The 18,332-nt window shown below is 43.3% G+C and overlaps 1 protein-coding gene across 9 annotated transcripts in view; it reads right to left on the reverse strand.

Moving 5' to 3' along the window:
* The window catches only part of ITSN1 (intersectin 1), a 251,132-nt gene that overhangs the window by 75,294 nt on the left and 157,506 nt on the right, over window positions 1–18,332 (reverse strand). For all 9 annotated transcript variants that reach the window (XM_043892810.1, XM_043892808.1, XM_043892809.1 and 6 more), the window contains exons 20-23: window positions 11,672–11,919; window positions 8,929–9,088; window positions 5,100–5,305; window positions 3,783–3,865 (exon numbers count right to left, since the gene is read on the reverse strand). In XM_043892810.1, the coding sequence (XP_043748745.1) occupies window positions 3,783–3,865; window positions 5,100–5,305; window positions 8,929–9,088; window positions 11,672–11,919 (697 nt within the window). The remainder of the gene's footprint in view (window positions 1–3,782; window positions 3,866–5,099; window positions 5,306–8,928; window positions 9,089–11,671; window positions 11,920–18,332) is intronic.

An 18,332-nucleotide genomic window follows, 5' to 3' on the forward strand; every position in this document is an offset into this window, starting at 1 on the left:
TGCAGTTGATTTACAATGTTGTTAACTCCTGCTATACAACAAAGTGATTTGGTTACACATACACACACCTGTTTTTAAATGTTTGCTCTGAATTAACATTTACTGAGTGCCTAGGTGTGATGAGCACAGTGTTAGAGGCACCGACATGCCGGCTCTCGGCAAGCTCATCAAAGATCTGTAATTCACTTTTTGTAATTCACTATTTTAAGCTCATCAAATATCTGTAATTCACCAAGTCACCATTTTAGAAAACTTTTAGATGTGGTATATCCTTTATATAAATTAAATAAGACATTTTTCAAAGTGCTTGGTGAAAACCTAAGTCCTTCTGTGCCATATTACACAGATGGCAGAAGCTGTTAGAACATACAATTTTAAATATATATTATTTAGCCAAAAATGGACATCTACTTGTCATAGGAACAAGTAGAATGGGCTGCTGATAAAAGTAGTATCTACCCAATCCCAGAAAATAATCACACCTTTCTGAACAAGATGAAAAGGCAAATCAACGTTTCTTACATGTTATTATTCATGTAATTTAGCCTTAAAGGACCAGAATTAAAGTTCTTTCCTGTCTTGAAGGTGAAGGCTGTGCATTCCAGAGGAAATTTTTCTTCTATAAACCCCTGATTTTACTAAGGCTTAGAAACCAAGTCATAATCTCAGAAAGATCACTTGACACAAAATTCTAGACACTATACTAGGTACAGAATAAAAGATTTCTAGAAAGATGAACATACATTTCCTGTTTCCACTTTTTCTCCATTTTATCCCAGGCTTTTGTATATTTTTTAAAAAGCAATTAAAAAACCAACAAAGTTTACCCAAAATGTTTGTTTTATGATAGATGGTGTGTTTCTAAATTTCTTGCGGAGCTTAATGTCAATTAATAGGCAGAGATTTAGTCTGGAGGACTCCACTGGCTAATTATAAGTACCTTTGCAGGAGGCACTAATGGAAACTAAAATAAACACTAGCAAACCAAACTATCCTGATGCTTATGGTAATGTGGGCAGCTCTCCAAGGGGCCATTTCAGCCTCAGCTGAGGCCAGCAGACCCCCGACATACAAGGTCATCCAAACGCGCTAGGGAGAACAGAAGCCTCTCTGTCTTTAGCCCTCCAGCACTGCTAACACACACCTCCACCATTAAAACTGGCAAAAGGATTTCCCGCACAAGGAAATCAAAGTTTGGCAGCTTGAATAAGGACACTGCTTTTTCATTAATATATTCCTTTCTCTGATTTCTCAGTATTTTGACCCTTCCCTTTTTATTTTGTTCTGTTACTTATTCCTTAACTCATGTTTGGCCATTTAAGTTTGGATCCTTGGCCATCAGTCCTTTTCCCAGTGATTCCTGCACTTTAAGGTCACTTTCTTAAAAACGGATCCAAATTTTGAAGTCGCTTTTGAAATGCTTAAGAAACATCAGAAGCATGAACTCTGGCTGAACTTCACACTGCAGTAGAAGATACCAAGGAGACTAGAAAGACTGTGGCTTTACAAGCCCTGCGTGTACACGGCATCTGTGAGGACCTTCAGGATTCAATGAAAATGGGGAGACGGGAGGACGGATGGGGGGCTCCTCACCACTCAGAGCCTCCTCATCAGACATGTAACACAGGGCACTGGCCATTCCCAAGCCCATATTTTACAAGCTACCCAAACTGACCATCTATTTAATTTGGTTTCTGGTGTCTCAGCTGGTAAAGAACCTGCCTGCAATGCGGGAGACCTCGGTTCAATCCCTGGGTTGGATCCCTGGGTTGGGAAGATGCTCTGGAGAAGGGAAAGGCTACCCACTCCAGTATGCTGGCCTGAAGAATTCCATGGACTATATAGTCCAAGGGGTTGCAAAGAGTCGGACACGACTAGTTGCCTGAATCACTGGTTACTTTCAATCTGATTACATTTAATACAGTATTTATAAACAGGTCCCTAATATATATAAGTGCCTTTTCCTAGAATATCAGATGCCACTGTCCTCCCACACCCTTCCAGAAAGCCAGCGATATTTCCTAATATTTCTAATACTGAAATCATTGTAAAATGGATGTAATAAACGAGATTAGACATATAACCCTCTGCTGTTGCCCAAGTTAAGGATGTGGGTGGTTCATCTGTGACCTACTTATTGAGGCCCAAGCGTGGAGGCCTCTACATGTTTCAAAACAAAGCGACATTCATCAACACTATTGTCAGATGAGAAAGCTCACTGCTCTAGTGGCTCCATCAATAATCTAGGAACTGAAGCAAAAAGGAAATACAAGTAGCAGACACTTACTGACCTTTATTCTAAAAGCTTACCCTCTTGTTTCATGATTCCCATAATAATTTGCTACCTCAAGTGGTGACTATTACGTTCCTTTTACAGATGACAGAGTTGAGGCATGACTAAAATCATTTGGTCACTAGGTGAGAGAGCCAGGATGCAAACTCTGGCACCCCAGTGAGACTCAGCGGGTGTGACCCGCTGGATCAGGCGGGGGGGGGGGAGGCACCATGATTTGCCTGACACAATGCTGATTACACGTGCTGTGTTTAAAAGAGCTTTGGCCTTATTCTCCTCACAGTGGCTATAAAAAGTCATTAGGATGACAAAAATGTATGAAGAGAACTATCCTAATGATTGTTTTGGTGGGCTTGGCAAAAACTGGATACAATTAAAAATAGCGGATTTATTTAGTGATGATGAAGTTTTTTATAGCTATACCTATAAACTAAAAAAAATTTTTACTTCTGAAATTCCTCTTGAAAAAGTAACTTTGTCACTATTTGAAACATCATTAAACTTTAGCCCTTGCTTTAATAATTCTATTTTTCATAAAGCAAAGTTTCTAAAGAATAGAAGTCTCATAATGGCAAACAAACTAAAGATTCTACAAGTATTCAAGGAAACAATGAAACACTGCTACAAAACAGGTTAGACATCTGTTCTTAACAAACACTGTTCCTACTTCCAACACGGAAAACCTGTCTGACTCGGGTCATGCTCACTCTTCAATTAGTACTCCGATAACGGCTAGACCAGATGTAGGAAAGACCTGAGATTTTCACCACTAGAGCCTGAATTACATAGGTTTTGTTCATTGTTAAACTTATGCCATATACTGGCATATATTGGGTGGGCCAAAAAGTTCATTCAGATTTTTCCATATGCTCTTATAAAAACCCAAACAAACTTTTTGGTCAACCCAATATAATCCAAAAGATGGTGTCATGCAGTAAAGATGGGGGAAACAAAGCAATTAATTACTTGTGTAAGAAATACTCAAAATAAAATTTTTAGTCCTAAATAATCTGTTGTGGCTATTTCCATGGAACACAGAAATGACGCTTCTGTTTCATTTGGGTACAAATGGCACTGATGCTACTGTGACGGCTTTACTGAATGGCCCAGTTATGTCCTTAAACCAAAATACTTATCTGTAAGTCAGAAAAATAGCAAGCATCACAAACAGGCTACAGAGATGCTCAGAGACCTTGATGCTTAGTGACTCTGATGGTCCTCTTTCAAGAATCAAAGGGCTTTTAATTGAACATCATCAGAAGATTCTGTTTTTATGAGCAATATATCTGATCGTATTTTGAAAAGTCCCCGTAAAGTACTGTGACTTTGTAAGGAGCTAAACCTCATTTTACCTCCAGGTTTAATATAATGAACATAAATTAAGGCAGACTCTTTAAACATGAAATCCAACCTCGTTTTCAATGTTCACTGTTTATATTACATAATCGCCTCCACCGTCTAAAGATCTTAATTTCACTCAGGTTCTCACCTTCTCCCGACACGGCTGGCTTGGCTGCTGGGGAAGCTACCCTCTTCAGACTTGCGGGACTTTCTGAGGAACCAGAATCCATGCTGGAAGAAGGGGGGAAGTATTTGAATTTTACTTTTCATCCTCAAAGAAAACAGTACAAATAACAATGATACTTTCTTTTTAAAACTGCTTAACATTTATAACTATTTTTTTTAAAAAGTATTTATTTTTCCAGGTCTTGGTTGTAGCATGTGGGATATAGTTCCCTGACTAGGGATCAAACCTGGGCCCCCTGCATCGGGAGTCTGGAGAATTGGCCAATGGACCATCAAGGAAGTCCCCATTTCACATTTAAAACACTGATAATCTACAGCTGAAATAGATGCACTTTGCTAAGTCAAAACACATCACAAAGGGCCATGGCGGCCTTACTCTAAGCTCACATCCTTGTCTGTCAGCACTTTGCTTTGCTAGATACACAGCCAAAGCACTGGTCTATTTCAAAGTATGACGGACATGCTCATTCAGTATTTTTGAAGAGCTTCTCTTCTTGAAGCTCTTAATTTATTTTGACCATCTGTTTGGTTAGAACAATGAAACAATAACCTTCAGAGTAAGGTTCCATACCATAAGGTTCTTAACAAAAAAGATAATTCACTCTCCTAATAATTTCCCCCAATTCTTTGGGCTTCTAAATATTTGTGGATGTCTGGCACAGTACTGAAAGTGAAGTGAAAGTGAAAATCGCTCAGTTGTGTCCGACTCTTTCTGACCCCATGGACTATGCAGTCCATGGAATTCTCTAGGCCAGAATACTGCAGTGGGTAGCCTTTCCCTTCTCCAAGGGATCTTCCCAACCCAGGGATCAAACCTAGGTCTCCTGCATTGCAGGGGGATTCTTTACCAGCTGAGCCACAGGGAAGCCCAAGAATACTGGAATGAGTAGCCTATCCCTTCTCCAGCGGATCTTCCTGACCCAGGAACTGAACCAGGGTCTCCTGCATTGCAGGCAGATTCTTTACCAACTGAGCTACAATAAGCATAAAGAGGAACAGAACTGCCAAGAAACCCACAAGACTGTCCCAGGTCTCAGGGTAGAATTCCCTCTTGCAAAAGTCAATGAAAAACAAGATACACAGGCTTCTGAGCGAGGAACAAATGACCATCATCTGCAAGAGGCTCTCTTCTATTGACACATACCCTAACTTCTGCAGTGAAAAGACGCAGAAGACGAAACGATACGGCAGCTCCTACCTATGAATCCTAACTAGCACAAACAAACAGTTTCGTGCTGAACACGGCATGCACCGTGGAAGCAGATGAGCACAGGCATACCTCGTCGATTTCCTGACGGGCCCTGAAATGAGCTTCACGTAGGACTTGGGGAACCAGCCCTTCTGGCCTTGCACTTCTCCAAACCACCACATGTCTTGCTGCTCCAGTACGGTGATGACATCATTTTTGTTAAAGTTTAAATGGTTGTCTTTCTTGGCTCTCCACGGATACAGGGCTTGCGCCTGTAGCCCCTCCACCTTTTCACCCTTGTGTGGAAGAACATAAAGGACCTCTCGTGACTTCGTGATCTGTTATCAGTTCAGCTGACGCGAACACCGTCACCTCCCCTCCGATGGGTACATGTGCAACCACAGAAGACACCCCCCCCCCCGCCTCCTTCCCCCACCTTCTCCCCCGCTACCCCCACACCCCGGCAGCGCAGCATGGCTGCCACATGCCCCCCGGTTCTCAATAGCTGTTTCCTTCCCAAAGTGGAGGTGAAAACCTGCCAGCCTGTTCACAAAGCCATGGCAGGCCCATCTAGAAGTCTCTATTTAAACCATCTAGGAGATCGTATTTATTCTGTTGCACCTGGCCGAATGCCTTTCTATTTTGGTTCTATTTTTAACTCTCAAGTTGCCCAGGGCAATCCCATTCCCGCCAGTTTCCAACTGGATTTGGATGTTTAGTGAAGGATTAATTCCGGAGCAGAAACCTTCTGAAAGCTCAAAAGGTAAGCACATCATATCTTAGTTTAGGTGGACACAGGGAAACAGGTCTTGGGCTGGGTTTGGTTTGTCCTAGTTCCTTTTTAGAGAAACAGGGCTTGGGCAAGCATAAACCCTCTGTAATCCCATGTACTATAGAGCTATATGCAAACTCTGTATGAAGATGAAGGCCATCTCTGCCTCCCAAAATAATCCAGGTTAAAATACTTTATTAAGCAGAAAGCACGATAAAAATGCCCAGCAGGACATGACCAAGGAACTCATAATTAATGCAGAAGAAAGAGACACAAACAACTATGTCTACCACTGGGCAGAAGGAAATATGCTAAAAAGAGGTTGCAACTATTCACGGTGGGAACAGAGAGAAAAGAGGAATGAAAGTTGCCTGCAGGCAACAGGGCGAGTTTCACACAGGTGGCAGTGTTTGAGCTGGGCCTTGAAGGACAAGAAGCATTTTGATAGCTAGGGCTTCGGGGGGAGAGAACTCCAGGTGGAGGGCACGACCGTGAGATGCTTTCCTGCCAAGGTTCGAGGAGGAGGAGCAGGATCCGGGGGTGCGTGTGGCCTAGTCTCATGGAGGGGTGCAATAGGAGATGAGGCTGGAAAAGGCAGGGGGAGGCATTTATTATCTCTTAAAAGACTATCACATAAAACTATCACAGTATCTTAAGACAATACTATTATAAAAAAAATACGTCAACTTTCAATTATGTATGTATTAATAAATGGACAAGAACAGGGATAAAGCCCAAGGACAGCTCATTCAGAACCCACCTGGACTTGCCTTCAGAAGATATTTATTTTCATAATGACATTTAACTATGATTATGCCTGATAAGCAGAGAATTTATGATACATCGAAGTTTCGGCTTTCATGCTGGCAACTTCCAAATCCTGGTCTCCGTGGGTTTTCGTCTTCTGAGACCCATGACATCCCCATTTCCTTCCATCTCAACTGTCCACTTGGTCCAGTCTTCAGAACAGAGGAGGGTTCTCTGGATTGCAAACACCCCGAGGACCACTGAGTCTCCACCTCCCATTTCTCCGGTTATGTTCACAGTGCACCTCCCACCTGAGCCGCGGAGCTCATCGCTTCTGTGTCCCCTAAATCCTCTCTGGCATTTCCATTTCATCTCTGCCATTTCACCTGGGCCCTCTCTGGTATCTAGTAACCTCTCACCCTGAGACATCTTGGCTGCACCTGCCCTGTCTCCATCTTCCCACACGGAGAGCCTGGGATCAGGGAGAACACAGACTCTGGGTTCAGAGCCCGAGTCTGTCACTCACTAACTGTGTGACCCAAAACAACTGTTCACTCTCTCAGTTCATGCCTCTCAACTGTTCACTCTCTCAGTTGAGGCCTCAGTTTCCACATCTCTAAAACACAGACACTTTCTTCAAGAAAATTTAAGAAGCTCTATCTGCAGAGTTGCTATGAGAGTAATCACTATAACAGGAGTAGCTTCTATTACTATCAGTCCTTCCAAACCATACAGTATTGCTGGAGAAAGCCAAGACAACTTGTGATGACAAGTCACAGACTCAGGTTAAATTCAGCCAAGTCACGCCTCATTCTTCTTTGCTCAATTCCTATTCTGCATGCCCCGCAGGCCCTGGGGGCCCCTCCCGAGAAAGCTGCCTGGAAACACGACCTCAACTTCTTTCCCTCTTTCTCCAACCTCTCTGCACCCTTTCTCTCCCAGGAAAAAAAAAGCAGCCTGTGTTTTCTCTGCTTTTAATGCTGTTTCCCCTTAGATGCTCAACTTCTCAGTCTCTTTCTCCACTGACCACACAGCTGCTTCTTGTCCTTCTATCCTTTCACCAGACCTTCCCATTTTCCCACCTATCCTTTTCTCTGTATCCCTCTGCAATCTGGAGCATCCTCCTCTTTCCCGGATCACAAATGCGCGCCGCCCGCCTCTTTGCCTGGACCACCGCCTTTCGTGACGTAAGAGCCACCGCGGCCCGCCGTTCTCCTGGCCCTGCGCTCCCCTCCTCCACCGGAGTCGCCACTCTGAGCGGGACGCGCGTGCTACCTGCTGAGCCGGACAGACGCAAAGGCAAAGAGCGCAGCTCCCGTGCAGAGCCGCCCTCCTGTCCAGGGCAGAGAAGACACACACTGCACGCAGCTTCCCTCCCCCCCCCGCGCCCTCGCTCCTCTGAAGCGCCCACTCCACTTCCTGAGATCTGATCTGTGTTCCCATTTCCCAAGACAGGAAGGCCTGACTGTCTCACTCTCACCTGGCAATCAACACTCGAAAACCCAGCTCCTTCCTCTCACTAAAAGCCAATTTCTCTTTCTGCCTGACTTGTTCCCCCTTAAGGTCAATTCTCTCCTCAACCTTTTCCCTTCCTACTCCCACAGGCATTGGGATTCCACCGCCTCTAACTGCTGTCACTTCCCCCCGTGTCCCCCGTCGAATCTTTCTGCACACCTCCACGTGAGTCTTCCCAGAGCCTGTGTTCAAGCTGCTTGTTCCCAGGGCAGAAACTGTCCTTGACCCCGAAATGCCTGCCAGATGGGCAATTTCCCTGTTTGATTACTTATAGAAATGTCATTTCTTTTATCACGTTAAGTAGAAATATTATCCTTTCAGCAATTACTTTCTTAATGAGGCATTTAAGAGCTTCCCATTTAATCTGCAGTCAGTCTATCTTCTCTGATAAATACTCAGTGGTCTAGCCACGTGGATGGACCCCATGTCTTTCCTGAATCACACTCTGGCCTCCGAACGAAAGCCTCTCTCCTCAGGGCAGTCTGCGTGCCAGCCCTCTCCACTTTCTAATCAGCTCTTACCCACTGTTTCAATGAAGCTTCCCTGAACAATCCAGGAAGGTGATCCAGTTTACTCTCCTCTGAATAGTCATGACTCCCTCCACTGGGAAAACTGAACTGGATCCTTGCCTGCCAGCCAACCCAGATGCATATAATGAGGGTTACATTTTTTTTTTTTTTGCCACTCTATGTGGCTTGCAGGATCTTTGTTCCCCGACTGGGCATTGAACGCAAGCCCTCTGCAGTGAAAGAGAAGAGTCCTAACCACTGGACTGCCGGGGAATTCCCAAGGCTTACTCCCAAATGACAATGACGACAAGCATTGGCTCAATCTTTCCATCTCATACAGCACGCAGGGGCCTCCCGCTCCCAGCGATGCTGTTACCTGGCCTAAAACAGGAGATGGAGATGAGCCTGTGGCCGTGGCTGGAGTGAAGGCCGATCTCTGCCTCAACTGCCCGGCGCTTGGCACGGTGAGGGAGGGCTGGGCTGCCCATGCGTCCCAGTTGTCTGTTTCTGGCTTCTCACTGGTGCTAGTGGGCCACCTGGAGGGGAAAGCGCAACGCCGTGAGCAGCAGGGACTTCCCAGCGTGTCAGTGCTTCTCCCACAGCAGACACACACCGGGACGTGCGTGGGGCTAGTTCAAGAGCAAGGAGGGGGAAGAGCACTGGACTTGGGTTTGGGTCAGAGCATCACATACTAGCAATGGGTCTCAGGCAAGTGACAGGAGTTTCTCTGAATCCTGATTTCCCTGTTGATCAAATGGGAACAGTACTGTGTCACTCTGGTTAGCTGTCAGGGTGACCTGAAATCCTACGCAGGGAAATACTCTGTAACCTGAGGCACCAGAGAAACACCCTCACGTGATCCTTATCTTCATTTGCAACAGCAATGCTAAATCAGCAAAGAAGCAGCTTTGCGTCACATAGGAAAACCTGCCAGGCTGGCAGCTGGTGCCTCGTAGTATCTTCTCTCTGTCCCAGCACCACACAGCAGGCACTGGGCCATGAGCCTGGACACCACGGTAACCCTACAGGTGGCATCCTTAGAGCAACCTGTTGGGCGCAGCTCGGGAACAGTTTTAATTTTGTGATTTTATAATTGTAAATAAACACATCTGTGCAAGTTGCCGATTGAAATGTAATGGACTTTCGAGAATCTTTATGAGAGATAAACAAATTTGCAAATCAAAATATTTCCTTTGATAGACGGCAGGCACATCCTGATTCCAGGTCTGGAAATAAGATGCCCAGGAAGATAGCCAGAGAGCTGCAGGCCACACATTTATTGAGCAAGAGAGTCATGTTGACTAGACCCACAGCAAAACGAAATCCTGAAGAGTTTTGTCTTCTATTTTAGTGTCAGCTTTAATTTAAAAAGTCAGAGTGTTTTAAGGGAATATAAACTACTGTACATAAAATAGATAAGCGATCTGATTTACTGTAGAGCACAGGGAACTATATTCAACATCTTGTAATAACATGTAACGGGAAAGAATCTGAAAATACACATATATACATATACGTGTATACACACACACACACATATACGTACACACACACACACGTATATATATATATACACACATATATACGCATATACACACACACATACGTATATACACACACACACACGTATATACACACACACACATATACGTATATATACACATACACACACGTATACACACACGTATATACACACACACGTATATACACACACACGTATATACACACACACGTATATATACACACACACACGTATATATATACACACACACACATATGTATATATACACACACACATATACGTATACACACACATATATGTATATATACAAACACACACATATATGTATATATACACACACATACGTATACACACACGTATACACACACATACGTATATATACACACACACATACGTATATATACACACACACATATACGTATATATACACACACATATACATATATACACACACACACAAATACGTCTATATACACACACATACATATACGTATATATACACACACACATATACGTATATACACACACACACACACACATATATATGTATATTTGAATCACTTTACTGTATACCTGAAACCAACATAACAATATAAATCAACTATATTTCAATTTTAAAAAAAGATCAGGAGAGGAGAACTTCAATGTGGTTTCAGGCACGCTAATGGGAACACTACTTTTTAGCAGAGATGAGACAGGGAGGACCTTCTTCAGCACTTTCAATCTTTTATGTGAAAATACAAGTATGAAAACTATGCTGTTCATTATATCCTTTCCTCTACTTTCCCCTGCCCTTGGTCATTACATGCCTCTCTTCGCTCTATTTGATCCACTTGATCTTTCTCCAGCATTATTCCTTGACTCCTTGCCTTCTATTTGTTTTTGCTGAAAGATGATTAGACTCTAAAACAAATTTAAAACATTTCTTACATCACTTCTACTTGAAGGGCAGTATAAAATATTTTTAGACCAATGGCACAGCTGGACCAATCCTATAAGTGGGAGCGTGGCAGCCCTCCATCTGTCCTTTCAAACCTCTGCTTACACACTGTTTTCAATGCCGTTTCCTGATGACCAAGGGCATGGCACCAGTAGCTGCCAAGTGCATACATCTCTTTGCCCCGCTGTCCACTTATCCGGGACTGATGAAAGAGGAAAGCCTCAGAGGAAACAGCCTTCTATTTTACTCAAAACCACATGATAAAATTCAATTTCTGTTTCTGTCCAGCAAAAAAAAAAACCAAAACAGTGCTATTTCCATGCAGGAAATGACTCTAAAAATTTGCTGACATAGGTATTGAGCAGATTATTAGGAAACTGTGTTTCTCCATTTCTTCCACAATAATGAAAGATACAGACAAATGAGTGAATGAAACAAGGGTAATAGGTTTTACTTTATCCTAGGGAAAAATCATTGTTGAGCCATGATATAATTAAATCCAGTTCAGAGAATATGATCCACAAATTGCCAAAAGACCAGTCAGAGAAAGAGGCCACGAACAGTGCTCAAGAGGTACAACCCAAGGACTGAAACAGCACTTAAAAGATCACTAATGTGGGACTTCAAAAATCGCCAGAAATGGCATCCAACACGTACGTGGAGCTGAAGTCGGCCCAGTTGTTGGGGGTCTCGGAGGGCTCTGCGGGGGCTGCAGCCAAAGGGGCGGGGGTCTCACGCACAGCCACTTTGGGTGTAGGGGTGGAGGCCACCTCAGTCACTGGTTTGACTGGGGCAGGAACCTCGTTTTCTGGGATTTTCTCTGCGTAGTTTGCAGGGAACCATCCCGTCTTTCCTTTTAATTCTCCTCCAAGCCATCCCGGTTCTCCAGTTTGGCTTTCGTCCACCTGCAGGAAAGTCATAAACTTTAATTTAAGTGGAACTAAATCAACCCCTACAGACACTGAACACTCTTAACAGAACAAAGCCCCCACTTCTGACCCAGTCAGACTAACACACAGCACAGACCTTTCTTCGCCTTATTCTTAGTCTGAGAGTCTGGAAAAATAGTCTCTAAACATTAACTCTAAAGAAACAGTTGGTGCTATAATTCATGTTCTTACTCTTTTGTGCCTGTTTATCTTTTTCTTTTTCTCCTAACAATAGCAGCTAGGATAAAGTACCTGGAGTCTTAAGAAGTCCCATAAACTTTTTGAGCTACTCTGAATTATAAAATGATGTGACAGACTTCATCACTCAGGAACTCAAGTAATTATTAAAAAATAATTTGACTTAGGTTTATTGTTTAAAATGGAAAGCAAAGGGTGCAATCAATATAAATGTAGCCCTCTAAAAGTCTCTGATAACTAAGCAGTCCTTATTCAGCACACGGACAAGAGAAACAGAAAACACAGTCTTAGATGTTTCTATAGGCAATAAAACTGGCTGCTGCATGTAGTCTTTTGAAAGCTCCACAGATATATGAAGAGAAAAGTAAAGAAATGATTATTTAGAGCAACGATTAATTTTATTAAAGTCCTATCACTTTCTTTTGCACAAATTGTACTGTAACATTCACAAATGTGCACAGGAGAATACAGGATTCTGCTGTTTAAAAATTTCAGAGGAGCTTTATTACAACTGGGCTTTTAATGTTTGCATTTTATCTTAATTCTGACTCAAAAGGATTAGTGAGAATCACCAGAATGACTCTAATACTTATCTTTCCAAGTTACCCTCACTATTTTTGAGCAACAGGAGATCAATTTGAAGATAATTACATTCCCTAGTAGAAAATTATTTTCATTACAGTAAGTCAAATAAAGTTCTGTCAGAGATCTTATTTTATCCTGTAAAACACTGCCTTGGGAGGTAATGCATTGAACACTTCATTGGACTTGAATATTGCTCTTTTGAAATCACAGAAATGGGTGCTAGGGTTTCAACAATGACTTTGGAAAAAAGTTGCAAAAAAATCCAGTTTTCTAACCCATTCAAATATTCAGCAAAACAAAACAGAGGGAAGGGACATTTGTATACCTACGGCTAATTCATGTTGATGTTTGGCAGAAACCAAAGTAATATTGTAAAGCAATTATCCTTCAATTAAAAACATAAATTAAAGAAACCAAAAACAAAAAAACACAAAATAAATAACTATGGAACCACATATTTATTTGTATTCTGTGTAGAATATGGTATGATGTTTATTAGCTTCTTTGAATTAAAAAAAAAAAACACCTTGGGATAGGCATGCAGAAAGTAGAATTCAAAGCTCACTGAATTATTTCTACATGTTGGTCATAAAATAACATGGAGGAGAGCTTCCTTGCTGCTCTACTTTAGGGAAGCCTTACTGGCATGGGGAAAAGCAACTTTTAAAGCTGAGAATTCTCCAAAAGGGAGTTACCCAGAGATAAAGCACAACACTGCTTCCAAAAGTTCTATTTTTGGCTTTAGAGTTCCGGTTGGAACACCCCCACATTGTCTTCTTCTTTCTTCCTCTTCTGGGCAGCCCCACATGTTTCATGAGATGAGGATTTAAGGTGACATTTTCCCCACTTGGATCTTATTTTCTGCTAGACTCAAATGGCTAGATGCCCTTCCTCACTGGTGACACTCTGACGCACTGTAACTTGCTAGCTGTTTTGTGCTGGAAACATAGCTGTTTGTAGGGCAGGCTCAGCCAGGGCCTCCCCAACTTCTCATCAGGTTCAACAGACAAGCTCCTAGCCTTTCTGTGTGTCCCAGGACCAAGGGGAGGACAGTCAGCAGTGAGTGAGGAGCTGGAGTCAGACACACAAGCACTTTGCCTCAAGACTGCAAGGTATCATGCTCAAGGGTAGGGCTCTGCAATCAGACTGTCTCAGTTTTAGTGCTGGCTGGGTCCTTGTTGCTGTGAGGGCTTTCTCAGGTTGCAGCCAGTGGAGGCTACTCTTTGTGGTGGTGAGCTCTTCATTGTGGCACACAGGCTTAGTTGCCCTGTGGAGTGTGGGATCCTCCTGGAACAGGGATCAAACGGGTGTCTCCTGCACTGGTGGGCAGACTTTTCTCCACGGAGCCACCAGAGAAGCCCCTTGTTCAGTTGCTCAGTCGTGTCTTGACTCTTTGCGACCCCACGGACTGCAGGCTTCTCTGTCCTTTACTATCTCCTGGAGTTTGCTCAGACTCATGTCCATCAAGTTGGTGATGCCATCCAACCAGCTCATCCTCTGCTGCCTCCTTCTCCTCCTGCAGCCCCTGCTTCAGTTTTAGTACCACTTCTACAATTATTAGCTGGCTGACTTTGGACAAGTTTAATCTCTTGGTGCCTCAGTCTCCTTATCTATAAAATGGAGGATAATAATAACAGTACCTGTTTTATAACAGTTGTGGTAAGAAGTATCCAGAATACTGCCTGGCATCTGAGATGTGCTTGATGACAGATTCTCTTCTTTTTTAAAGATTTTTCTTGACATAGACTATTTTTAAAGTCTTTATTGAACTTCTTACAATATTGCTTCTGTTTTATATTTTGTTTTTTTGGCCACGAGGAATGCGGGATCGTAGCTCCCTGAGACCCTGCACTCAGACCCACACCTCCTGCACTGGAAGGTGAAGCTGTAACCACTGGACCACCAGGGCAGTCCGACAGACTTTCTAAAGCCATCTCTCCTGTTGTCCAGATCTGACTCTTGTGCAGTTCTCTTTTGTCCTGTAAAAGCCTAGGCTCTGTCTGACCCTGGTCACTTTAGGTAACCAGAGATTTGGGTTCTCTGTGGGGAGGTGCCTGCTCTAGAAACCTGTCTGGTACCCCAGGCCCTCTGGGCTGGCCTTCCTGGCTTCCTGTAGGGGCTGAAGTGTGATCCCAGATCCCAGCCTATCTGAAACCCCTTACTGGTCTGTCCTAGTTAGGCCTCCTTGAGTACCAGCTGCTTTACTTAATGATGTCCTATGACCCGCTGTCATTCCCTTGAGATATGGGTCTTACTTGGTTAACCAGACTTTTGGTTGACACCTGGAATTGGATCTGAAGCCCTGAGGGAATGTTCCACCCCATGGGCAGGTTGAGCTCACATCCTAGTTAATTACACCCAGCCCTGCCCCAAAGATGACAGAAAACAAGCACCACCACTCAGGAAGAGGAGAGGGTGCCATGGCAGCCCCTTATCCTTGCAAACAAGAGCTTCTGCTACCTGTCAAGGCAATAATGAAACCAGCTTGTCACTTGTCACCAAGGAAATCCATCACTTTTAACCTAGGAAACTGTTTGCTAATTGAACAAACAATAGTCTCAATGAGTTTAATTTATTCTTATAGAAATCCATTAATTTGAATGACCAATTAAATTTTAAGGTTCAGAGGACAAAATAAAAACTCACATATAACATTAAATTAAATTAACCACTTAGAAAAAGTATAAAGGGTCTTGTACGAAAATGAGAAACATTTCCTCCTGGAGTTGAAAAGCTTTACTCAAAATGCCAACCAATTGTGAAAATGTTATATATAATTAGGATAGAAAAAGCACAGTCAAACACACAGACTTCTTTGTAAGCGTCTATGGCTGGCTATAACGTGAACTTATATGTACATGGGGTAGATTCATCTATCTGTGGCTTACGTTGATCACTCACAAGTGAGGGGATTTTTGTGCTAATGATATTGGTCTTAATACAGTTTTGCTTAGCCACCACATTGCAACACCTCAAAGCATCTGGGAGCCTTCTAGTGAAATGTCAAAGTGGGAAGCACAAACCCCAAATGTTGCTTAAAGGTCTGGGAATATGTTAGAGACCTAGTGTATGAACTGTTAATAATTAGGCACTGCACACTGGAGGGCACTGAGGCGACAGTCTAACGCAGGCAGCATTATCAGGTGCAACGACTGAACCCCAATACCCAATAATATCAGACCTCTTTTCTCAGTGTTTGTGGCTTCAACGCCGCCAACTCTGTTAGGTGACACTAAGGTTTCTAACGCCTCTGACCTTGTCACAGAGAAGGGTAACAGAGGTCCTCTCTCTCCTCACAAGCAGAACAGACTGTGGACAGTAAACATGTGTAAACTGTGTACTGGCTTAGACCTGCCGCTGCAGCTGCATGGGATATGCGGGGAGTGTGGAGACAGCACGTGCTTCATGCATTTGCCAGTTTGGAAATAAAAGGGTGCCCCCTGAACTCCCGGATGAGGAGATTAAAGCTGTTTTCTAGGGACGCAGCCCTAGAGAATGGACTTATGAACACAGTGGGGGAAGAAGAGGTGGACCGAATTGAGAGAGGAGCATGGAAACATATACATTATCTGATACGTAAATCAGCTAGCCAGTGAGAATTCACTGTATGACGCAGGGAGCCCAACCAGGTGCTCTGCGACAGCCCAGGGGGAGAGGAGGGCGGGAGGCGGAAGGGAGGTTTAAGAGGGAGAAGACGTGTGTATACCTGTGGCTGATTCATGTTGATGTATGGCAGGAACCAACATAGTATTGTAAACAATTATTCTCCACTAAAAAATAAATAAAATTTTAAAACATTAAAACAAAACCCCAAAAACACCTGTTTTCTAAAGTGCTAATCTAGAGGTCAGCCAAAATTTTTGTTTTAAATATTTATTTGACTGTGTCTGGTCTGAGTTGTGGCATGCACGATCTCCAGCTGAGGCACGTGAACTCTTAGCTGCAGCATGTGGAATCTAGTTAATGGAACCAGGGGTTGAACCCAGGACGCCTGCACCAAGAGCTTGGAGTCTTAGCCACTGGACCACCAGGGAAGTCCCCTTAGCTTTCACAAGGACTCAAACCTGCAATTGTAGCACAAAAGCAGCTGTAGGCAATATGGAAAGGAATGTGCCTGAATGTGTGCCAGTAAAACTTTATTACAAAACAGGCAAGGGCTGGATTAGGCTCACTCTGGGAATCAGTGTATGCTGAGCATAGGCTCAGATGTTAAGGTCACGGAAATCTAAGAAAGGCAGGAAAGAAACGGTATTGACTACATTAAAAAAAAAAATTCTCCATCAAAAGAAGAGAAAAAATGAGTTTAAATTGTTATAAGGGTAACCCTAAATTAAAGGATAAATAATTTTCTGAATGAATGGATTGGTTCATGGCTAAGAACTCCTAAAGAAGTCTCTCTCTTTTTTTCAGAATGACTTGCGATTAGTTCTGACAGAAAAAAGATTAGGCTGGATCAGTGGTACCCAAAACTCCCTGACAGAACCACCGGAGAAGATTTTGAATTCTTGTTGTTCAGTCGCTCAGTCGTGTCGGACTCTTTGCGACCCCATGGACTGCAGCACACCAGACTTCCCTTTCCATCACCAACTCCCAGAGCTTGCTCAAACTCATGTCCATTGAGTCAGTGATGCCATCCAACCTTCTCATCCTGTTGCCCTCTTCTCCTCCTGCCTTCAATCTTTCCCAGCATCAGGGTCTTTTCCAATGAGTTGGCTCTTCACATCAGGTGGCCAAAGTATTGGAGCTTCAGCTTCACCATCAGTCCTTCCAATGAGTATTCAGGTTTGATCTCCTTCCTGTTTAAGGGACTCTCAAGAGTCTTCTCCAGCACCACAATTTGAAAGCATCAATTCTTCAGTACTCAGCCTTCTTTTTGAATCCTAAATATGGATTAAAATTTCCCAGAGTCTCCAGGAGAGAGTTCTGGATTGGTTTGTGTGTGTGTGTGTGTGTGTGTGTGTGTGTGTGTGGCTCAGACAGTAAAGCAATGCAGGAGACCCGGGTTTGATCCCTGGGTTGGAAAGATCCCCTGGAGAAGGAAATGGCAGCCCACTCCAGTACCCTTGCCTGGAAAATCCCATGGAGCATGGAGCCTGGTAGGCTACCGTCCATGGGGTCGCAAAGAGTCGGACAAGACTGAGCGACTTCACTTTCACTCTAAGATCCCTGAGCAGGACTGATGTATTGAGCCTTGTGCCATTTAAAGCCAGCTGAGTTAGATGATCAGCCTGTGCTCTTAAGATAAACTTAAACAAAATGGCAGTGAGCAGAATTGTTCTAATTTCTCATGCTATTATTCCAATACATTGTGGATGTCAAATTGGGCTTTTTCACCCTCCAGGTTATGGGACCTCCAGATCAGAAGACAGGCCATAGGTTTACAAAGTATCTAAGCCTTAGCCGTCAAAGTCAACTCAACTAAGATGCCTCCATTCAGAAGTCTTCCCAGAGCACATCCGTTCACTCTGATTCCTTTTCTCTTTTACATTCCGAGCAGCAGTAGTGAACATTCATTGGGAACTTCATCATACACTGGCTTTTTCACGTGTTTCTCCCTATTTTTCTAAAAAGATTTTAAACATCTGAATGGTGGATGTTACCTTATA

Source organism: Cervus elaphus, chromosome 31 (assembly GCF_910594005.1).
Source record: "Cervus elaphus chromosome 31, mCerEla1.1, whole genome shotgun sequence".
In the NCBI taxonomy this organism is placed as follows: domain Eukaryota; kingdom Metazoa; phylum Chordata; class Mammalia; order Artiodactyla; family Cervidae; genus Cervus; species Cervus elaphus.